Source organism: Aspergillus heteromorphus (genome assembly GCF_003184545.1).
Source record: "Aspergillus heteromorphus CBS 117.55 chromosome Unknown BO70scaffold_31, whole genome shotgun sequence".
Classification (NCBI taxonomy): Eukaryota; Fungi; Ascomycota; class Eurotiomycetes; order Eurotiales; family Aspergillaceae; genus Aspergillus; species Aspergillus heteromorphus.
The window spans coordinates 172,536-195,388 of NW_020290436.1; the positions used below are offsets into that span (position 1 = coordinate 172,536).

The 22,853-nt window shown below is 55.7% G+C and overlaps 7 protein-coding genes across 7 annotated transcripts; 5 read left to right on the forward strand and 2 right to left on the reverse strand.

Annotated features, from left to right (window-relative positions):
• Positions 1–986: 986 nt before the first annotated feature.
• BO70DRAFT_343714 (putative sucrose transporter) lies at positions 987–3,564 on the forward strand (the record flags this gene model as incomplete). The annotated part of the gene is made up of 4 exons (XM_025541428.1): positions 987–1,664; positions 1,719–1,758; positions 1,826–2,147; positions 2,207–3,564. Exons 1-4 carry the CDS (start codon positions 1,477–1,479, stop codon positions 3,562–3,564), a joined length of 1,908 nt encoding a protein of 635 aa, XP_025395811.1. The 5' UTR covers positions 987–1,476.
• A 350-nt stretch (positions 3,565–3,914) lies between these two features.
• Positions 3,915–6,886, forward strand: BO70DRAFT_365513 (bifunctional K:H/Na:H antiporter NHX1). Its single transcript, XM_025544086.1, has 6 exons — positions 3,915–4,166; positions 4,295–4,330; positions 4,410–4,562; positions 4,635–5,294; positions 5,353–6,042; positions 6,084–6,886. The coding sequence occupies exons 1-6, from the start codon at positions 4,124–4,126 to the stop codon at positions 6,593–6,595; spliced, it is 2,094 nt and encodes a 697-aa protein (XP_025395812.1). The 5' UTR covers positions 3,915–4,123; the 3' UTR covers positions 6,596–6,886.
• A 659-nt stretch (positions 6,887–7,545) lies between these two features.
• On the forward strand, positions 7,546–9,695 carry BO70DRAFT_299329 (putative GABA permease; the record flags this gene model as incomplete). The annotated part of the gene is made up of 8 exons (XM_025539639.1): positions 7,546–7,591; positions 7,720–7,896; positions 7,991–8,037; positions 8,110–8,257; positions 8,315–8,847; positions 8,925–9,011; positions 9,068–9,452; positions 9,523–9,695. 8 exons carry the CDS (start codon positions 7,546–7,548, stop codon positions 9,693–9,695), a joined length of 1,596 nt encoding a protein of 531 aa, XP_025395813.1.
• A 489-nt stretch (positions 9,696–10,184) lies between these two features.
• Positions 10,185–11,371, reverse strand: BO70DRAFT_299459 (zinc-dependent alcohol dehydrogenase; the record flags this gene model as incomplete). The annotated part of the gene is made up of 3 exons (XM_025539641.1): positions 10,185–10,231; positions 10,292–10,646; positions 10,718–11,371. The coding sequence occupies 3 exons, from the start codon at positions 11,369–11,371 to the stop codon at positions 10,185–10,187; spliced, it is 1,056 nt and encodes a 351-aa protein (XP_025395814.1).
• Positions 11,372–11,779: 408 nt separating this feature from the next.
• On the reverse strand, positions 11,780–13,149 carry BO70DRAFT_365520 (uncharacterized protein). The gene has a single exon (XM_025544087.1). It carries the CDS (start codon positions 12,723–12,725, stop codon positions 12,195–12,197), a length of 531 nt encoding a protein of 176 aa, XP_025395815.1. The 5' UTR covers positions 12,726–13,149; the 3' UTR covers positions 11,780–12,194.
• A 628-nt stretch (positions 13,150–13,777) lies between these two features.
• ino80 (chromatin-remodeling ATPase INO80) lies at positions 13,778–19,862 on the forward strand. Its single transcript, XM_025544088.1, has 4 exons — positions 13,778–14,641; positions 14,723–15,265; positions 15,322–19,141; positions 19,208–19,862. Exons 1-4 carry the CDS (start codon positions 14,114–14,116, stop codon positions 19,414–19,416), a joined length of 5,100 nt encoding a protein of 1,699 aa, XP_025395816.1. The 5' UTR covers positions 13,778–14,113; the 3' UTR covers positions 19,417–19,862.
• Positions 19,863–20,320: 458 nt separating this feature from the next.
• Positions 20,321–22,646, forward strand: hemA (5-aminolevulinic acid synthase HemA). The gene is made up of 2 exons (XM_025544089.1): positions 20,321–20,778; positions 20,851–22,646. The coding sequence occupies exons 1-2, from the start codon at positions 20,433–20,435 to the stop codon at positions 22,443–22,445; spliced, it is 1,941 nt and encodes a 646-aa protein (XP_025395817.1). The 5' UTR covers positions 20,321–20,432; the 3' UTR covers positions 22,446–22,646.
• The last annotated feature ends 207 nt before the right edge of the window (positions 22,647–22,853 follow it).

The window sequence follows — 22,853 nt, forward strand, 5'->3', positions numbered from 1 at the left end:
CGGGTGTTCGTATCTCGACTCTCAACCATTCATGGTCTTGTTTCCTGCTCTAGAGCCGATGACCAGGGGGCTTCTTGGTCTAGTATGTTTCTGGCACTTCTCCCCATTCTGGGTCTTGGCTGGATTTTCTGCATTGCCAAGTTCAAACAGCTTGGCCCGGTGGCACCTGCCGGATGGTGCCACGTCGCCGCGGCTCGCATCCATTGGTTCCCCGGAGGACCTGCAGGTGTCTTCCTGATCCCCGACTTGGCCTTTCATTGGCGTTCGCGCCGGATCTGCTTCTTGCAATAAGCGTTACGTGTGTTTGTTACTGGTGGTTGGTGTGCTGTGATCTCTACCATAATTATTGCTTTTGTTCCTCTACCCTTTTCTTCCTTGTTGCGGGTCAGGCTCCTGGTTCTATCTGTTTTCATGTGCTATGTTGATAATGGGATTTCTTGTACTATTTTCATTTTCATTTTCTCATTGGTGGGGTCTTGGGGGATTTGGATTTACACGATGCGGGCTGAACAAAAGGGACGCATCTAGCGTTTGACAGGCCATTTTGGCCATGGGATATTCTTGCGAATCTCCGCGATGCTTCCTCCCCGGATGGGATGGAAGCCCGAGAGGTGGAAATGTTTGAGCTTTTTTTTTTTTTTTTTTTTTTTTTTTTTTTCCGCTATAGATATTCCAGAAGCACATAACTATTACTATCTACATACTACTTATAGCGAGAGATGAATCGAACGGTACGGAGTAATGAGTAATGAAACCATGCGGTATCGAGCTACACAGTACCACCAATATTTACTTGTAATACCGTAACCAGTTACCGTACGGAGTATACCTCCTCTCACTATATCCCCCCGATCCCCCGTTCGCTCCACCCGTGATCGACCCCAATCTGGAAGCTCTCTCGTATCAATCACGTGCGGGACCTGCTGACGTCGCCATTGACCCCCAACTCTACAAGGATTCCTTCATCGGAGACACGTCCGATTCTCCTCTCCTTTCTCCTCTTGTTTCTTCCGCTCTTAAGCAGCGTTACTTTTCTTCCGATCTCGTCAACATGGAGCGAGTCTAGCTGTTGACCTTTGTACGCCAGATTGCCCATCGCCTCCCACTCCCGTCAGATCTATACTATTTACTATTATACCCCGTCTGCAGTCCGCCCGTCTTCCCAGCAATTCGGGTACCCATCGGGACGATTTTTGCCGGCCGTTTCTCGCTGCTTGCATTCCTCCACTTCCCCTATTCCCGAGCAGAGAGGAAGCAACAGGGTGGTTGGTCGTACCTGGGGCTAGCTTATGTATTACGACCTCCAAGGCCTTAGGTTCTTTGCTTCTAATCACTATATGGAATAGTGCCGCGTGAATCCTCGGGGCTTTTCCATGAGTGACAGACCTAGGAACGCCTGACAGTTCCACCCGCTAATCTCCATCGGGTCCCAGACTGTAACCAAGGGGGGACGTTGTAGCCAGCGAGATCGGATCAATGACACAAACAGATGAACGGTTCGCCAACGAGACTTCCCCTTTGGTGGGAGCATCTGACAATAATGAAGTGCCTTCGATGTCAAACAATGGGGATCATAACGGGGCCAGCAGGGCTGAAGACCCCCACCATCTTTCGGAGACAAAGAGCAGCTGGTACCTGTTTCTGCTGACGCTAAGCATTGGGGGGTGAGTGGGTCCTTCCTCGTCGACATCCCACCAAGGTTAACAAGATATATCTAGCCTCCAGGTCGTGTGGTCCACCGAGCTATCAAATGGATCGGTAAGTCATGATTGCGCTGCTTCTTCCCTGTGATATGAAGTTGGAGACTGATGTTGTCTGAGGAAAGCCCTACCTTCTGTCGCTTGGAATGAGCAAGGCTTTACTTGCATTCGTCTGGATTGCTGGTCCCTTGACGGGTACTTTGGTTCAGCCATATATTGGCATCTGCAGCGATAATTGCCGTATATCATGGGGTAAAAGAAAACCGTTCATGGTAGTAGGCGGTGCGGCAACCGTTGTTTCTTTGCTTGCCCTCGCCTGGGTCAAGGAGATCACAGGCGGTCTTCTTGGAATATTTGGCGTCGGTCCAACCTCCAGTGCGACGCAGACGGTGGTCATTGTGTTTGCCACCATCTTGATGTACTGTCTGGACTTCTCCGTAAATACTGGTAGGGGCTTCTCATGCTTTTCCTTAAGACGGACCTCAAGTGACATTTCGACTATACAGTGCAAGCAGGTATCCGGTGCTTTATTGTGGATAATGCACCGCCACACCAGCAAGAGTCGGCAAATGCTTGGGCAAGCCGGCTAACTGGCGTCGGTAACATTCTTGGCTACATTTTTGGATACATGGACCTACCCAAGTTCTTTCCGTTTTTGGGAAACACGCAATTCAAAGTGCTATGTGCCCTGGCGTCTGTCGCACTTTTCATCACCTTGTTAGTTAGTTGCCTATACATCAAGGAACGTGACCCGCGTCTCGAGGGACCAGCTCCGTCCGGCAATCCTGGCCTTGTTGCCTTTTTTCGACACGTCTTCAAGTCGATCAAACATTTGCCACCCCAGATTGCCAAAGTCTGTGAAGTCCAGCTGGCTGCGTGGGTCGGTTGGTTCCCCTTTCTCTTCTATTCTACGACATACATCGGGCAACTCTATGTCAATCCGCTTTTCGAAGGGCATCCGGGTCTCTCAGACGATGACATCAACAAGGCGTGGGAGGAAGCTACTAGAATCGGAACATTCGCCCTTCTCGTCTATGCCATCATCTCTTTTGGCACCAACTTGACCCTGCCCCTGCTGGTTGTCCCTTCTTACAAGCCCGTGGCTTCCCCCGAGACCGTCTCCAACGAGAGTCAGGCGGACGAAGAGCCATTCCTAAGCCGAAGGGTCTCCATCTCCTCGATTGGCACAACGATGGAAGCGCCCATAAACCTCGCGGGAGCTACGAAGGGCGAATCCGAGGAGGACCAGGGATGGCTGTCAAGGCTCCAGATCCCCGGGTTTACCCTTCGCCGAGCCTGGCTTCTGTCGCACGTGCTCTTTGCTGTTTGTATGTTCAGCACGTTTTTCATCTACTCGTATCAAGCCGCGACGGTGGTGATCGGGATCGTTGGTATCTCATGGGCATTGACGCTTTGGGCACCCTTTGCCCTGATCTCTGCGGAGGTGGCGCGCATTGACGCAGAACATCGGATGCGGCGACATCAAACCGAGAGCGCACTGCCCGATGAGCATTCCCCACACGGTGCCAGCATCCCGGCCATCGCCGCGAGGGATGACGGAGATTTAGAGACCGGGTCAGCTGTCGGGACCAGCAAGGGGGGCGAAGGAGAGGCTGGGGGCGAGGAAAACCTAGCCCAGGCGGGCATTATCCTGGGGCTGCACAACGTGGCAGTCTCGGCGCCTCAGATCCTATCCAGCTTGATCTCAAGCGCCATCTTCAAGGCGCTACAGAAGCCTCGAGGTGAACCGTGGGACGACAGCGTAGGGTGGGTGTTGAGATTTGGAGGCTGCGCGGCGGTGCTGGCGGCCTGGCTGGCTAGTCGGCTGGCGGAGGGGACTCGGGGAGTCCATGCGTCCCCGTAGACGAGGCGGGGTGAGAATTGGATGGATGAATAGATAGATAGGGTAGGCAAGTGGTGGTCGGGAATGGAGGCAGAGAAGAGAAGGGAAGCCATACAGAAGCAGCAGCTGTACTACTTGGAACTGTGCCCTGTACGACCCTTCGTCGTAGTAGTAATTAATGTAAGAAATGGAGAGGGCGACGTCACACTGGGTGGGCCGAAGGTTGAAAGCGGGACAACCGATTGATTGACTGATTATTACGGCGTACGGGCGGGAGTACAGAATAGTACACGATTACCTGTCCCCTATCGTTTCTCCGCCTGCTTTCGCCTCATCATCCATCCATCCTTCCTTCCTTCCTTCACCCTCCCCTCCTTTCCTCCATCCTCCTCGGGTGTTTTCTCTCTCGCTCCCTCTCGCCTTTTTTCTTTTCTTTTCTTTTTTTGGGCCCCGCCTCCCCCCCGTCGGGTCTCTTGTCATCTGCGGATTATGTGCGCCTGGTCCTGGTGCCAGAGACTCGCTACTGGGCGCTAACCGTCATCCGCTGTGCTGTGCTGGTGCTTGCGAGGACATCTCAACAATGGCTGGCCAGATGATGGGTGACTTCGTGCACCAGCTGCTCCGTATGTGTCCCCGTCCCCACGCGACTCGAATTACCCGGTGCCTTGTGCGAACCCCTCCCTCATGGAGACTTCCGCGACTTCCTCCTCACTCCGGAGATAAGCTAACTAACTGGACTTGCGCTGGCTAGGGAGAGCGATGGACTCGGATACCGACCCCGACGATGGTACGCGCAGCGCTTCGGCCAACCACCCCCGCTCCCCTCTCGATTGAAGGTTCTTGACTCTGACATGGTCGGTGTACAGCAGATGCTCCGGAGGCCGGCGACAAGGAGTTCTTCAGCTCCTGGGCGCTCTTCATTCTGATCATGTTGTTGATGTTCGCGCTATTCACGAGTTACATTCTCCAACAGAGGAAGATTCAGGCGGTCCATGAAACGGTCCTGTCTATCTTTGCTGGTGCGTCGATTGCCTGGTCTTGATGCTATGAAGCATTTGTGATGAAAGGATAAGCGCTTATCAGCACACCAGGCATGTTCGTCGGGTTGATTATCCGTCTGAGTCCCGAATCACCTATCCAGGACAGCGTCACGTTCGACTACCAGTTCTTTTTCAACCTCCTCCTCCCTCCAATCATTCTGGCATCGGGCTATGAATTACATCAGGCGAACTTTTTCCGAAACATCGGCACGATCCTTACCTTTGCTTTCGCTGGAACCTTCATCTCCGCCATCGTGCTGGGACTGGTCTTGTACCTCTGGACGAGGATCCCCTTGGATGGGCTGAACATTTCCTTCGTCGAGGCGATCTCGGTGGGTGCCACTCTGTCTGCGACGGACCCGGTCACGATTCTGGCCATTTTCAACCTCTACAAAGTCGAGCCCAAGCTCTACACGGTCATCTTCGGCGAGTCGATTCTAAACGATGCGATCGCCATTGTGCTGTTCGAGACCGCGCAGAAGTATGCCGACAGCGATGCGGGCTCCCTGACCTTCCTGAACCTGTTCGAGGCCATTGGCGTTTTCTTGCTTGTTTTCTTTGGTAGCATGATGATAGGCGTGATCGTCGGCATCATGACCGCCCTGGGGCTCAAGTATACACACGTCCGACGGGTGCCTAAGATCGAGAGCTGCCTGATTGTGCTCATCGCCTATGCCAGCTACTTCTTCTCCAATGGCGTATATCTTTCAGGTGAGTGATGGCAGGGCCCCTTCGCGGTCCCCGATAGGGAAAACTTACGTGTGTACAGGCATCGTCTCTCTCCTTTTCTGCGGAATCACGCTCAAGCATTACGCCTACTATAACATGTCGCGTCGCACGCAACTGACGACGAAGTATCTCTTCCAGGTGATGGCTCAGCTGTCGGAGAACTTCATATTCATCTACCTCGGCCTCGACCTGCTCGTGCAGAGACACCTGCAGTTCAAGCCGTTGTTCATCCTGGTGGCCGTTTTCGGTATCTGTATCGCGCGATACCTCGCGGTCTTCCCGTTGTCCAAGGCGATCAACTGGTTTATCCGGTACCGCGCCCGTCGCCGTGGGATGGATGTCGCCGACGAGCTCCCGTTCGCCTACCAGGCCATGCTATTCTGGGCGGGTCTGCGTGGAGCTGTCGGGGTGGCGTTGGCCGCGGGCCTGAAGGGGGTCAATGCCCCGGCGCTGCGGGCCACCGTCCTCGTGGTGGTGGTGCTGACCGTCATCATCTTTGGCGGCACGACCGCGCGGATGCTGGAGATCCTCGGGATCCGGACGGGGGTGGTCGAAGAGATCGAGTCGGACGATGAGTTTGACATCGAGGTCACCAACGGCGGCACCTACTACAAACGCTCCGACACGGGGCTGGGATACACGCCGCGCCGGATGGACTCGACCATCCCGCTGGACGGCGTGCCACGGGGCGATCTGGACCGGAACAACAGCTACTCGAGCGGCAACAACCGTCGCCCCAGCCCCCGCCCTCCGCCTCCGGTCGGACGCGAGGCCACGCGCGGCTCTACTCGAATGCATACAACCAGAAGGACACGAACGCCAGCCGCGACCGGTCCTCGACGGCCACGCTGCTGGGGGGTGGCGCCCGCAGCCACAGCCACAGCGACAGCGACGCGGCGAGCGAGGACGAGTTCGGGCTGCGGACGACGACCGGGAAGGGTCGTGCGGTGGAGGCTGACCAGCTGGATGCGTTCGACCTCGACGTGGACGATGGCCCGTCTGACGACGACCTGCCCCCGTCGGCCCCGGCCCCGACCACCTCGCGACTGCGGCGCTCGCCGTCGCAGCCGCAACAGTACCTGGGGTCCGCGCAAGACCCCCCTCCGGCCAGCACGTCGCCCACGCGACGGGACACGCTGAGCGCCCGCGATGCCATTCGCGACCTGTTCTCGGGAGGCCCGTCCGGGGATCACGCGGCGTGGTTCCGGCAGCTGGACGAGGATTATATCAAACCGCGCCTTCTGCTGGACCAGTCGAACCACAAGGGACCCGGCGCCGTTTAGATGAGATTCCGCATGTACTTATAATGCACGCACTGTCTGCTTCCTGTTCCATCGCGTTTCCCCGCCCGTGCCCACGCGGGATTGGGCTCCTGCCTCCTTTCCTCTCTCCTCTGTTCGTTCGATTGTAGTTTCGCACCGTTTGCTTGCGATACCCATCACTAAGTCGCGGGAGGCACTGACAGGTCACTGTGCTTGTGTCGCTTTGCATGTATCTAACTATTATATCTTGGGCACACCGGGGTCTGGACACCCCGGAAGAAGGGATTTCCTTTCTTCTTTCTTATTTTCCGCTTTAGAGGGTCGTAAGCAATAAATGAGGAGAGAGACGCGTGCGGGACGATAACGACGCAATACTATCTATATAGTAGGACTAGTCTCAGTCGTGGAGTAGAGGGCTGATAAGAGAGTTGAGCCAACAGGATGCCTGAGCTGCGCTGCGCTGATCTCCAGCCAGCCATCGCTTCCGATTCCGACCCTCGGCTTCCGACCATCGAACCACCACCATCCTCTCTTGATCTTCTCCCCTTCTCCCTCCTCCGCCTGCGGGTTCTTATCAGGGCCAAAACGAGGGCCAGATTGGCTACTCGGGCGTCTCTATCGAGCCCAGACGATTCCTTCCATTCCCTCCCAGCTAGTAGCTGTCTGTCTGTCTTCCTTCCTGCCTGCCTGTGTGCGCCGCCTCTCATGCCCCCCCCCCCACTGCTTATCAGGGGAGGATTGTCGCCCCTGCTCCTCCGCAAGGGAAAGAGACCGAGACAGACACAGACAGGCACGGACAGATATGATGTCCTTCTTGTCGCGTCTCGTATAAGTGGCCTGCCTTTCCCAGGCCCCGGACTACTCCCCCCCCACACCTGTGTCTTCTCTTCCTCCGCATCTCTCATCTTTCTCCATCAACAATGCCGGAGAAATCGCACGCCATGGACCCCGAGTCCAAGTCCGCCCTCGCAATGGGTGATGATGCCCCCGTTGGACAAGGTGATATGCAGCTGCTAGGTATGATAGCCGTGAGCCCGTGATGCTGAGTGGGACTTGTCAATGTCTTTTCTTTTCTTGTAACAGTACACATTCAGGGAAGGAAAGATGAGGAAGATGGATGCGGATGCGGATGCTGACTGGCAAAGCTGCCATGGGATACAAGCAGGAGCTTCGGCGACATTACTCGACCGTCCAGGTCTTCGCGATTGCCTTCAGTATCATGGGCCTGCTGCCATCCATTGCGTCTACCCTGTCGTACTCAGTCCCTGCAGGTCCGGTGGGCATGGTCTGGGTATGGATGTATCTGTTTGCCGCTACGTGCAGTGGCTCTGCGAGAGGACCTTGGCTAACTGGAGACAGGGTAAGCTTGATCGACCTTGTCACACACCACCATCTGGTTAACCGATCACCATGCAGGATGGTTTGCGGCCAGCGTGTTTATCTTCATTGTCGCCTTAGCGATGGTATGCTCGATGCGCCGCTCCTCCCCGATGCAGAACCCCTCTGACGCTTACCTTTCCTTTCACTTCATACAGGCCGATCTCGCATCCGCAATGCCTACGGCCGGTGGCCTGTATTTTTGGACACACTACTTCAGTGGGGAGAAGTGGAAGAACCCGCTGAGCTTCGTTGTCGGATACAGCAACAGTATCGGTCTTATCGGTGGCGTCTGCTCCATTGACTGTACGCGAGCCCTTTCACCTCTGTAGTCTGGTCTGGTTGCTGACATCTCCCTGCAAGACGGATTTGCGACCATGCTCCTGTCTATCATCTCCATCGCGCGAGACGGCAACTGGACCGCCTCGCGCCCCGTCCTCTACGGTACCTACGTCGCCTGCGTCGTTGTCCACGGCTTTATCGCCATTTTCTGCGCACGTATCATGCCCAAGATCCAGTCCGCCTGCATATTCAGTAATATCGGCCTTGTTCTGGCCACGGCCCTTGCTCTACCCATTGGGAAGGCCGTGCGCGGAGGGCAGATCAATTCGGGGGATTACATATTCGGCCACTCAGAGAACCTCACTACCTGGCCGCAGGGCTGGACCTTCATGCTCGCATGGTTGTCCCCCATCTGGACGATCGGCGCATTCGATTCCTGCGTCCACATGAGCGAGGAAGCCAGCCACGCCGCGCGCGCTGTGCCACTCGGTATCATCTGGTCCGCGGGGCTCTGCGGGCTGTTAGGGTTCATCTCCCTGGCCATCATCGCTGCAGTCATCGACCCTGATCTCAATGCCGTGCTGAACTCAAGTTTCGGCCAGCCAATGGCTCAGGTAGATGCATCCCTACAATCTCTTTTCTTCCAACTCAGACCAGTGCATATCACTAACTAGTTCCCCCTATCTTCCAGATCTACTACGACGCCCTCGGGAAAAGCGGCGCCCTCGGCTTCATGGTCGTCGTTGCCGTCGTCCAGTTCTTCATGGGTCTAAGTCTCGTAAGTCAATTCAGGCCACTTCTCCTTCTCTTCTCACCGACCTGACCAAACCCCAGGTTGTCGCCGCTTCCCGCCAAAGCTGGGCCTTCTCGCGTGACGGGGCCCTCCCCTTCTCCTCCTTCTTTCGCCACGTTAGTAAACGCATCCGCTTCCAGCCCGTTCGCATGGTGTGCGCCGTCGTCGTTATCTCCATCATCCTGGGCCTCCTCTCGCTCATCGACAACGCCGCTGCCAGCGCCCTCTTCTCGCTTGCCGTTGCCGGCAACGATCTTGCCTGGCTGGTCCCCATCCTGTGCCGGCTCATCTGGGGCAAAGATCGCTTTCGGCCCGGCGAGTTCTATACTGGCTGGCTAAGTAAGCCCATCGCCATCACTGCCGTCGTCTATCTGGCGTTTGTCATTATTTTGAGTATGTTTCCGACTGAGGGGCCGAATCCATCGCGTAAGTCACCATTCTATCCCATTTGGGGCAATTCCAGGCTCATATGTATTGACTGAGTTGTGTGCCATAGCCCAGGATATGAACTACACTGTTGTGATCAATGGGTCGCTGTGGCTAGGCGCCATGCTGTATTATGTGGTCTATGCCCGAAAGGTCTACAAGGGCCCGCAGATGACGGTAGGAGAATCTCCAGGTAGCTTGTCAGAGACCGAGATTGGCGCGAGGGTGCCGGATGAGAAGTAGTATGTATCTATCTGATCCATTTGCTTCCCTTATTGGTGACATTGGTGATGAGTCGGTACTGGTGTATAGGATTTGTATAGCCGTACATTCGTATGTTTATGTGTGTAGGGCTGTGTTGTGAATAACTGTTTGGGAGACGCAGGAGGATGCATGTTTCTGGAAGTCGTCACGGACATGCCACTTTCCATTCGTGCTAATGCTTCATCCTTCCCTTGAAACCCAGTTTGCTTGTTGGCTATACATTACTGACGAAGCGGTATGTAGACATAAGTGGACTATTATTGAAACTATTGATTAACTACACGCTGGAGACCATAAAATCATCAACCGTCGAGCGTATCTCAGGGGGCCGCTTGGTCTGGTTGACCGGGTCACGGTAGATGCCATTGACAAACGGTATCTACCCACCGGGATGCATCCGAGACCGACCGTGATTCGCAAAGCCGTAACCCAGATTCATCCATTCGGGTATTCTGGGGGGTGGCCTGCTTACTGAGGAACCTCAAGGACATATCGACCGGCGATCTGGCCTTGTTCTGTGTTGCGTCTTGTGTTAGCTTTCTGTTCTATGAGGAAGGTAGCAAGGATAGACGAACCCATCAGCTCGAAGATTTGGGGCAAATCCTTCAACGGGGCCATCTTGAAGGGGGCATTGATCAACCCTCGGGCAAAGAAGTCAACCGCCTCCACACCATCCTGCCGGTTGCCGACGTAGCTTCCCTTGATGTTGATCATACGGACCACGGTGTTGAAGACTGGGGAGCGCAGGTACGCGCCAGCGGGCATGCCGATGGCCACGACGGTGCCCCGAGAGCGAACGTACTCAGTGGCCTGCTGGAAAGGTTTCTCGGCGACGGCGAGGAGGATCACGGCATGGGCGCCCAGACCTTCCGGGGTGGCTGCCTTGACGTCCGCGACGACGTCGCTGGAGGTTTTGAAGTCGATGTAGGCCTTCATTCACCATCATCGTCAGTTTGAATGTCTGGTTGCGTGAGCGTGAACATGGGTGTCGGGTATCTTACCTCGGATCCGAGCTTCTGACACATGGCTTTCTTTTCTTCTCCCCCGTCGATGGCGATGGTGCGAAGTCCCATGGCCTTAGCGTACTGCAGAGCCAGTGATCCCAGACCACCGCCTGCGCCGACAATGGCGACGGTCTGGCCAGGACGGGCACCGGACTCCTTCAATCCCTTGTAGACGGTGATACCGGCGCAGAGGATCGGGGCGACGGCATCCAGAGGGACCTGCTTGGGGATGTTGGACGCGTGGCTTGCCTTCGCAACGGCGTACTGCTGGAAGGTGCCGTCGACGGTGTAGCCGGACAGCAAGGCGTGGGGGCACAGAGGGTCGTCTGCCTGCTTGCAGAACTCGCAAGAGAGACAAGAACCGTTCAGCCATTTGATGCCGGCATGGTCGCCAATCTCGAATCCAGTGACCAGTTCTCCCTTGGCGACGACCACACCGGCTCCTTCGTGGCCGCCCACCAGGGGGAGCTTCACGGGGAGAGGCCAATCACCCTTCATGGCGTGCAGGTCGGTATGGCAGACACCCGTGTATCGGATCTTGACGAGGATCTCATCCGGACCGGGCTTACCAACGGGGATCTGCTTGTAGACCGGGTGTCCGCCCTTCTCCTCCACAACCTGGGCCCACTGCATCTCTGGGATGGTGGTCATGGTAGCGGGTTGGTTGGTTGTCTGTCTTTCGACGATGGAGGGGGGATATGGGAGTGAGGAAGGCTGAGGTTGAGGTTGAGGTTGAGGGAGAGGGATGTAGATGAGAGATGGTATTCTGAGACCGGTGGAGGGGTGAAGTGTGTGAGAGGTAGACCGAGCAGGGGAAGCTTAGGGACCTTATATAGGGAAGGGGTCCCTTGCGGTGCCATTCACTCACGGGTAGGACGGACGGACACGGGCAGGTGGGGTGATGGGATGATGTCCGCCCATCGCCGATAACAGATGACAGATGTGAATGGAGTGACGTCGTGGCCAGTTGTACCGGATGGCAGGGATCAGGTGAAAGAAAAAAGTAAAAAGAAAAAGACCGCAATGGAACGCATCTGGATCTCCCCAAGTTTCTTTTCTCCTCCAGGCCAGGGTCAGGCCAGTGGGCCAGTAGTCTGTCTCACTCAATCTCACTCCCGGCCGAAAGTGAAAACGGGACGGCCGTACTTTGTTTGTACTTCTGGACTCCTGTGGGCATGCATTCCCTTCTGCTGGCTGAATGGCCAATTGGTTGCGGACGGCGATGGCGATGGCGGGGAAGTGATTGAGGCAGACGTCATGGTTGGAAGCTGTTCTCCGCAGCTCCCCATTCGCGGGAAATGCCGTGGGGGGTTCGAGATCTTGCCTGCTGGGCTATAAAGCCTTCAATTATCAAACCCCCAAACCCGCAGGTTACACAGCACAGTAGATAGTGCTATGAGTTGCGGTCTTCCATCGGAAAGGCATCCCTCCTCCTCCCCCTCCCCCTCCTGCTTGCTTCCTGCTTCCTGCAGCGCTATGCCATGGGATGGGGGCCGACCGGGCTGCCGGGGGGGATCGGAGGCCGCAGGCCGGTGGCCGGTTCTTCCCGTTGATGCCTCAGGTGTCGATGTCGGGTGGTTGCCTTGGTGGATGCAGTCTGTGTTACCTTCCAGTTCGATGCTGTCGTTCTGTCTCGCCTCGTCTCGCCTCGTCTGCCTCTTGCGTTAGCCTTCTCACAAAATCCAACTGATTGCTGCTGCTGCTGCTGCTGCTGCTGCTGCTGCTCCCACCATACTGCTATACTGCACCCGGTCCCGCAAGGCTCGGTTGGATTGCCCTTATCGACTGCTCTGCTCACGGGCTCTTTGGACCATGATGGTTTGGGGAAAGCCGACTCGGTCGGGATCTGGAGGGCTGGGGTCAATGACAGGCCATTAGAAGGAGTAAAGCTCCCAGAGTATCCGGATGAGGTCCAGATAAAGGTGGAAGGTGCTTTGAGCTGTTGATGGCCTGATCGAGTACCTCCGGGGCCACCACCTGACCGCTGCACGACATCCATTGCCATTTCCTTCCTTCTTCCCCGAATCTCTGCATACCATCCGGGCTGGTCATCGACGCCGATCACGAAAGATCGTCAGAGACCTCCGATGGCAGACCGATCCTAGAGGGCCTTAACCATCAGGATGTCCTGTCGCTGAGAGCATTGAGTTACCTAGTAATTGGAGACTTTGTAGTGTCTAGCAGCACTTGCTGCTACTTGAACATAAGTAAAAGCATCGTACCGACGGAGTAATGTAGATCGGTAAGGTGGTAAGTCGTATCCCCGTACGGAGTAACGGAAATACGCATACACGCAGCTGCGAACTCGGATGGGGGGAACGACACGGCGAGACGTAAAGAAGGAAGGAACGAGAGAGAGAGAGAGAGAGAGAACAACAAGAGAGGGTAAAGTTGGCCCAAGGGGGCAGCTGCGCAAAAATCAAAAATACTGGATCCTTTGCCATCATCAGCAATCGTCAATCCACCCATCCATCCATCTATCCGTCGTCCTTCTTCCCTTCTTCTTCCTTCTTCCTCCTCCCTTCCCAGCTACTTAGGTGTTCATTAGTTACGACCGACCTATCCCCAGCAACCAAAGCAGCCAAAGCAACCAGCACCACAACACCACAGCACCAAAGCACCAAAGCACCAAAGCACCAAAGCACCACCACCACCACCACCACCACCCCCCAACTACACCAACTAGATACGATCATCAACTCCACTCTTCCCTACCACCCATCATCGCCTGTCTCACCTCATCCCATCCCCCTTCTTCCGCGTTCCTCCACTGCGTGCATTGTCTCCCCCAGCATCCTCAGCCGGCCCAGAACCGTTCCCCGATCGGGTAGCCCATTCACGGCTTGGCTGGGCCAGTGTTTCTCGTCGCATCCTGTCCGGAACGGTCGACCCGTGGAGGGTTTGTTGGCTCGCTCGCTCACCACCAAGCACTTCGAGCCCTCCGAAGATTCCTGTCAATCCGGTGAGGCGATCCTCCCTTTTCCACCTCATCCTCCCCGACCTTTCCCCATCCTTGGGTCTTTCCTTCTTCCTCCTCCCTCCCCCCCCCCCCCCCCCCAAAAATCATCGACGCCTCCATATTATCTCCATTCTTCCTCCCAATAACCTCCAACCCTGCTTCTCCACTTCTCCCCATTTCCGCCTCTCAGAATTAATTCCTTCCGCAGATAGCTCGGACGGCGGCTACTACCAACCGACGCGTGATCGCCCCCCTCGAGATCCTCGTGAGATAAAACCTCTCCACCCCCTTTGCGCATGGCCAGCCTTCGTCCATCATAACACTTCCGGCTCGCCTGTCACGGTCTCGCTCCCTATCCCCATCACCGCCTACTCCCTGTTGCTGGCGTCGCCCTCTAAACGCTCGCCGCCGCGTTCCCGGCACACGCGGCCACCATGACTGGGGCTCCGCCTTACAATCCCCAGTCTCCGACCCAGCAGTCTCGCTATCCTGCCTACTCTCCTCCCTCCAAGAGTCGTCCCTTCTACGGCAACAATGACCAATACCAGCAACATCCTCCCCAGACGCCTCCTGCTTTCCCACCTCAGTCCAGCATGTCCAGGAGCCCTCACTTTTCCCATGCGCCTTCCCCGTTGCCCGGTACCCTTCCGCCATTGAACGGCGCAGCGCCCCCCTCTCATCCCTCGGAGGCGCCGTCGCAATATCAAGCACATTCGTCGGCTGGAACTCCGCAGTTTCCTCTCCACCGATCCTACCCAGGTTCCGTCTTATCGGGCAACGGCGCATCTCCCTATGGCCACTCCACTCCGTCTCACGCCCATCCCGCTGGTCGGTCCGAGAGTCATCCACAGGCGTCCCCTAAAAAAGAGACCGAATCTTCCTTTTCTATGGGAGGTCATAGTATCCCTGGTTATCCGACTTCTCTGGTGCGGGAGCCGAGAGCAAATTCTCCCAAGGAAACAGTATGTCATCCCCCCGTTTAGTTATGGATCGGTTCTTTGTTCGCTGAATTCACTGACACCTATCATCTTTCACACGTTCAGAAACCTGCCCGAGCTGCGGATCCCATGTCGTTTGCAAGCATTCTTTCTGGACCGGCAGAAGAACGCGCTCCCTCCAAAAGGCAATCATCCGCGGAAGCCACGCCAACACCTTTAGCATCGGCATCGGCAGTCGCAGCTAGTCTTAGCCCGCCACCCACAAGTACCATCTCTGCTCCTCTTTCAAAGTCCAAAGACAAGGCACCAGCTCCCACTGCTTTACCTAGGTTGGAAAAGAAGCCCAATACGGAGAAACGCCGTCGCAACATCGACCAGGACCATAGAGCGACCGAATCGCGGGCCTCGAGTGCCGCAAACGGTGTTTCAGATCTCGCAAAGTCATCTTCCCAACCTCGTGTTTCTGGTTCTCGCCACATTATGTCTGAACGGGAGACGGAAGCTCTTAACAGAGCTTTGGCTGATATGGCCGAGGCAGACAAAAGTGACGTGGAAGCTGCTGGGTACGAAAGGTTCCGTGAGGAATATCTAGCTAAAGGCAAGAAACGCGCTTTTAACACGGAACAAGCTGAGATCCTGAGACGCAAGGTACTTGATAACTCATATATACCCCAAAGGTTCCAGAACACTAACTCATCTGCTAGCGTCGCCGAAATGACTTCCTGGTCACTCTGGGCCAGTCTCTCGAGAAACAATCCGCGAACGGCATGAACCGATTCAGACTGGCAAATGAGGCATCCGTCATTGCCGAAGTTCAAGCCAAAGAGATCCAAGATGAAAAGGAACGCAAGAAGGACATGCAGCGAAAGCGACGTCGCGAAAACACGGTGCGCATGGAGATGCAGAAGAAGTTGGAAGCGGAGATCAAGGCGAACGAGGCCCAGGATTCCGCTGAGAAAGCCAAGTTCCTGCGTGAAGCCGAAAGGGCTCAGAGGAAGATCAAGACCACCAAGAGGGCGCTCGAGGGTGTCACTGCTCCTGAAGAGATTAGTGAAGTCACCCCGTTGGCGCCAAATCTGGAAGGCGGCACCACCAGCTCATTCCATATTGGCCGGGGCTCCCCATCGAGACGGAAGTCCGGACGTGGCGGTCCCGTCACGCGACCGAAGAAATCCAAGGAGCAAAAGCAGGCCGAAAAGGATGCGGCGGAGGCTGCCTATGCAGCCATGGAGAATGATGAGCCTCTGCCCATTGCCCCTAAGGAGGATCCCCGGAAGGAATCCCTCAAGAAGGAGGTCAAGGGTAGCCGCTCTAAAGAGCCCACGCCTGCACCCCTCTCCGCGTACGAGACCAAGGGATACAATCAGATCTACGAGCAGATCTGGCGCGACATTGCACGCAAGGACATCCCGAAGGTCTATCGCATCAAGGCGCTGTCCCTCAGCACACGTCAGGAGAATTTACGCAAGACAGCTCAGCTGGCCAGTAAGCAGTCCCGCAAGTGGCAGGAACGCACAAACAAGAGCATGAAGGACACCCAAGCCCGCGCCAAGCGGACCATGCGTGAGATGATGTCCTTCTGGAAACGCAACGAACGAGAGGAGCGCGACCTGCGTCGCCTTGCTGAGAAGCAGGAGATCGAATCCGCCAAGAAAGCCGAAGCAGAACGTGAAGCCAACCGTCAACGGCGCAAACTCAACTTCCTCATTTCTCAAACCGAGCTGTATTCTCACTTCATTGGCCGGAAGATCAAAGACGCCGAGGGAGATGGCTCCGGAGACCCTGCTGTGGAAGGAACGGACCAAACTGTTCAACCCGGCAAGAGTCAAAGTCATGCCATGGACCTGCCTCCCAGCGCCGCCGATTTGAGCACCAAAGTCACCAACTTTGAGGATCTTGACTTCGATGCCGAAGATGAAACAGCTTTGCGGCAGGCGGCTATGTTCAATGCGCAGAATGCCGTGCAGCAAGCCCAGGATAGAGCACGTGCCTTCAATTCCGATCAGAACCAGATGGATGCCCTGGATGAGGGTGAACTGAACTTCCAGAATCCTACGAGCCTGGGAGATATCGAGATCTCCCAGCCTAACATGCTCACTGCAAAGCTCAAAGAATACCAATTGAAGGGTCTGAACTGGCTTGTCAACTTGTACGAGCAAGGTATCAATGGTATCCTAGCTGATGAGATGGGGCTCGGTAAGACTATCCAGTCTATCTCGGTCATGGCGTATCTCGCCGAAGTGCATAACATCTGGGGCCCGTTCTTGGTCATTGCGCCCGCATCCACCCTTCACAACTGGCAACAGGAAATCACCAAGTTCGTGCCGGACATTAAGGTTCTGCCTTACTGGGGTTCTGCGAAGGATCGCAAGATCCTTCGCAAATTTTGGGACCGCAAACACATCACATACACCAAGGAGTCGGAATTCCACGTGCTGGTTACCTCGTACCAGCTTGTGGTGCTTGATGCGCAGTACTTCCAGAAGGTCAAGTGGCAGTACATGATTCTGGACGAAGCTCAAGCCATCAAGTCTTCGCAGAGTTCACGTTGGAAGAATCTGCTTGGATTTTCCTGCCGTAACCGTCTCCTGCTGACCGGTACACCCATCCAGAACAATATGCAGGAGTTGTGGGCTCTTCTTCACTTCATCATGCCGACACTGTTCGATTCACACGATGAATTCAGTGAATGGTTCTCTAAGGATATCGAATCCCATGCCCAGAGTAACACCAAGCTAAATGAGGACCAACTGAGGCGCCTTCACATGATCTTGAAGCCGTTCATGCTACGTCGTGTCAAGAAGCATGTCCAGCAGGAACTCGGCGATAAGGTTGAGAAAGACATTTTCTGTGATCTCACCTATCGGCAGCGTGCCTACTACACCAACCTGCGGAACCGTGTTAGCATCATGGACCTCATTGAGAAGGCTGCTGTTGGTGACGAGGCGGACAGTACGACACTGATGAACTTGGTTATGCAGTTCCGAAAGGTCTGTAACCATCCCGATCTGTTCGAACGCGCCGAAACAAAGTCTCCCTTCTCTACCGCGTACTTTGCCGAGACGGCCTCCTTCGTTCGCGAAGGTCATTTTGTCAACGTCGGCTATTCAACGCGCAATATGATCGAATATCCTTTGCCACGCCTTCTTTGCGGTTCTGCCGGTCGCCTGGATGTAGCAGGATCCGATAATACACGCGCCGGATTCGACGGCATGTATCTCACCCACATGATGAATATCTTCGCGCCGGAAAACATCAAGCGGAGCATCCAGGACGATGGGGCATTCTCTTTCCTGCGTTTTGTGGATACGTCTGCTGGCGAGGCGTATGAGCAGTCGCATATGGGCGTCTTTGAGAGAGCGGTTCGCCGCCGTGGCCAAACTAATAGGTTATCTCGTCTCAATGTCGCCTATGACGACGACGACCGGCAGGCAGCGTCTGTCCTCCCGCATACCCTCTTCAGCATTATCGATCGTAATGATCGTCATGCCGTCAATGAGATTTCAACGGAAGGCTATATGCGGGAATTGATGACCGTTTCACGGTCTACGTTCGAGCGTGAGGGCCTAAACATCATCGAACCCTGTGCAAGTCCCGCTGCATCGGCACCTCCAATCACGATTCTGTCCTCGAGCCAGGTCCCCATGAATGAGGCTATGGATAGTTTCTTCAGTGTGCCGGTGCGGCACGCGCTTCTCAGCACGCCTTCGAGACAGGTAGAAGAGCAAATCATCGAGCAAAAGGTGGATCCGACTCCATTCTCTCTCAAACCTATGCTCCCGGCGCCGACGTCCACCAAGGGTCGTTACACGCACATTGAAGTGCCATCTATGCGGCGGTTTGTCACGGATTCTGGAAAACTGGCTAAGCTGGATGAACTGCTGCGAGAGCTCAAAGCGGGCGGTCACCGCGTGCTGTTGTACTTCCAGATGACACGCATGATCGACCTGATGGAGGAGTACTTGACGTACCGTAACTACAAGTACTGCCGCTTGGACGGAAGCACCAAACTGGAGGATCGTCGCGACACGGTGGCTGATTTCCAGCAGCGCCCTGAAATTTTTGTTTTCCTCCTTTCTACACGTGCCGGTGGTCTGGGTATCAACCTGACTGCAGCTGATACCGTTATCTTCTACGATTCGGACTGGAACCCAACGATCGATTCCCAAGCCATGGACCGAGCCCACCGTCTTGGTCAGACAAGGCAAGTTACAGTGTACCGTCTCATCACCCGGGGCACCATTGAAGAACGGATCCGCAAGCGAGCCTTGCAGAAGGAAGAGGTCCAGCGCGTCGTTATCACCGGTGGCGCGGCCGGCGGTGTCGACTTCAACACCCGTAACCGGGAAAGCCGCACGAAAGACATTGCCATGTGGTTGGCCGATGACGAACAGGCCGAGCTTATTGAACAGAAGGAAAAGGAAGCTATGGACCGCGGCGAAGTATTTGGTGCCGGCAAGGGCGGGAAAAAGGCGGCCCAGAAGAGAAAGAGGGACATCACGCTGGATGATATGTATCACGAAGGTATGTTCCGCTCCTGTTTCCATATTGTGGTATGGCTGATGCTGATATGTCCGTGTTCTCCTATAGGCGAAGGCAACTTCGACGATGTCAGTGCGAAACCATCCGGGGCCGCAACTCCCGTGTCGACGGCCGAGAACGTGGCCACCCCCTCCTCGACCCCGGTCCCTAAGCGTGGACGAGGACGTGGGGTGGGAAAGGGGACATCCAAGCGCGCCAAAACGACCAAGGAGCGGCTGCGTCTCATTGATGGTGATGGGGGTCTCGGGCCCATCTGATCGGACGAGACGCCCTCTCTCTTACTAGCCAAACGATTCAATGGAATGACGGCGTTCGGATCTCATCTTTCTCTCCTGTTTCTTTCCTGTTGATTTCCGTGTCGAACGGCCCTGTGTCCTTTCCTTTCTAATTCCGATTTGTTTCTTCTTTCTTTTACTTTCCCCGGGCGCCGGGCCGGTGTGTCCGCGCCATGTATTAACAACATGCATTCTGATATACGAGATGTTGGGCAGGGATAAGGATGATGTTCAAACTATTGTGGTAATGTGCAAAGACCAGGCAGATTTGAAACGAGCTATCTGACGAGGCACCAAAAAGCGACGAGGAGGGAACAGACGGCAAGATAGACAGATATGTGGCTGTTGTGTATTTTTCCTCTCTCTCTCTCTCTACCTTTCTACACAATTGATTGAATTTTGGATGGACTCTGCGTGTATCGAACCATATTGGAGGGGAGGAGGCCAGGCCAGGTTCCTCTGCCAAGAATCAACCATTGGTACTGTACGGAGTACCTTATAGTACCTGTAAATTTGGCCACCGCCACAGGCCGGCGGCAATAATACCGTGATACCGTAATACCGAGGCCAACTTTTCAGCCGAATTCCGTCCGGGGTCTGGTTGGACTGTTTTCCAGGCCTTGTCGGTGGCCTGACCTCCATCATGACTGGCCCGCTCTTCTTAGTCAGAACGCCGAGTCCAGATGCCGCCCTCGCCGCCAGCCAATTGGCGGCCAAACAATCGTCAGCGATGGGGGCTTAGCTAAGCCGACTAGGCCCGGGGGAGGCAAGCGCCTCTGCCGGACCCCTGCATTACCGATCGTAACGATGAATTCTTTCCGGTCAGCGCGATAGTAATAATCGGCTTCCTCTTGAAGGCTGACTCCTCACTCCTCTTCCCTTCTCCTTATCCTCTCTCTCTTCTCCGCCCCCTCCTCTCCTCCTCTCCACCATATTACCTGTTGTTCCCTGGCCATCAATTAGGTCAATTAGGGACCCTCTTTCGTTCTGACCCAGCCATGGAGTCGCTTCTGCAGCAATCCCGGGCCATGTGCCCGTTTCTCAAGCGCACCTCCCCGACCGCGCTGCGCACCCTGTCCACTGCAACCCGCCCAAGCCACAGCCCCGGCGGAGGCACCATTTCCAACCTTCAGGTGCTGGCTCGTCGGTGCCCCGTTATGAGCAAGGCCCTGGCCGTGCAGAGTGCTCGCCTTGCTCACACCAAGCGGTTCACCTCCTGCGCTGCCGGTGTGGCGGGCATGAACTCCAAGTACTCCCGGCCCGCTACCACCAAGAGAGCACTGCATTCGACCGCCGGAAATGGTGCCGATGTGGCCCCCAATGTCTACAAGGAGTCCCAGAGAGGTCGGTATTTGATTCGGTCTGGGAGAGATCGACAGTAACCAAAGCACGCCCAGGCTAACACCATTGCCACAGTTCATCCCGGTCTTTCCGGAGTCAAGAACCACTTCGATTCCCCCGCTGCGGCTGTGTCCGGCCCTCGTCCGCATGCGCCCGCAACCGCACGGTTCAACTACAATGCGTTCTACCAGGGTGAATTGGAGAAGAAACACAAGGACAAGTCGTACCGCTACTTCAACAACATCAACCGTCTGGCCAAGGAGTTCCCCCGGGCCCACACGGCATCCCAGGAAGAGAGGGTGACGGTGTGGTGTTCCAACGACTATCTCGGCATGGGTCGTAACCCTGAAGTCCTGAAGTCGATGCACCAGACCCTGGACACCTACGGCGCCGGTGCGGGAGGTACCCGGAACATTTCGGGCCACAATCAACACGCAGTGGCTCTGGAGAAGACTCTGGCTAAACTGCACGACAAGGAGTCAGCCTTGGTGTTTAGCTCATGCTTCGTGGCCAACGACGCGACCCTCGCGACCCTGGGCAGTAAGATGCCCGATTGCGTTATCCTGTCCGACAGCCTCAACCATGCCTCCATGATCCAGGGTATCCGGCACTCGGGAGCTAAGAAGATGGTCTTCAAACACAACGACATGGTCGATCTCGAAGCCAAGCTTGCGTCTCTCCCCCCGCATGTCCCGAAGATCATCGCTTTCGAATCTGTCTACAGTATGTGCGGATCCATTGCTCCCATCGAGAAGATCTGTGACCTTGCGGACAAGTATGGGGCCATTACTTTCCTCGATGAAGTCCACGCCGTGGGTATGTACGGGCCTCACGGTGCGGGTGTGGCTGAGCACCTGGACTACGATATCTACGCCTCTCAAGACACCGTCAACCCTCGCGACACCAAGGGTACTGTGATGGACCGGATCGACATCATCACAGGCACTCTGGGCAAGGCGTATGGCTGTGTGGGTGGCTACATCGCCGGATCTGCGGCAATGGTCGATACCATTCGCTCTCTCGCCCCCGGCTTCATCTTCACGACGTCTCTGCCTCCTGCAACCATGGCTGGGGCGGACACTGCCATCCAGTATCAAGCTCGGCACCAGCGCGATCGGGTCCTGCAGCAGCTGCACACCCGTGCAGTCAAGGAAACCCTCAAGGGGCTGGATATCCCCGTGATTCCGAACCCCTCGCACATTATCCCTCTCCTCGTCGGGGATGCCGAGGTGGCCAAGCAGGCCTCGGACAAGCTGCTCGAGGAGCACGGTATCTACGTGCAAGCCATCAACTACCCGACGGTGCCTCGGGGTGAGGAGCGACTTCGCATCACGCCCACGCCCGGCCACGTCAAGGAGCATCGGGACCACCTGGTGCAGGCCCTCCAAACCGTCTGGAACGATCTAGGCATTAAGCGTGCCAGCGACTGGAAAGCTCAGGGCGGTTTCGTCGGCGTTGGCGTGGAAGGAGCCGAAGCTGCCAACCAGCCCATCTGGGAGGATGCGCAACTGGGCCTGCAAGCCACCGAGGCCGTCGAGGCTGCTGTGGAACGGGAGTTCCAGGACGCCGCGGCCGAGGCACTCTCCCAGGTTGCTGCCCGCATGCAGACTGCCACCCCCATCCGCCCTGCTCCTGCTGCCGCCTCGATTCCGATGGGGGTTGCTGCTTAGGCTGCCGGATAGTAGTAGGGCACGTGGTGGATATCTCGACAATCCACGTCCATTCGTTGTTAGTAATACTTATTTCGCTTGCTGCTGAGGGAAACTGGCTTCCCAGCGTGACCATATGACCAGTCAGCTTATTGGACAGGTGCTGGACTTCACATAATGAAATTCTCCAGAACCGGCCTGTCGCTCTCGATTGATTTCTGGGTTCTAGATCAATTTATTGATTGTTCCTTGTCCCGTATTTCATTTTGCATCAGACTGCTCCGTATCGTAGTGTATTGTTTTGTTTGGCTGTAAACAATTTTGAACACAAAGTGCCACACATCGCGCTGGGAGCGTACAGCGTAGACTGCCGGCAGTCAACTCTTCCTTCCTTCTAATCACACACTTTGCCTTGACCATTTTTGGTGG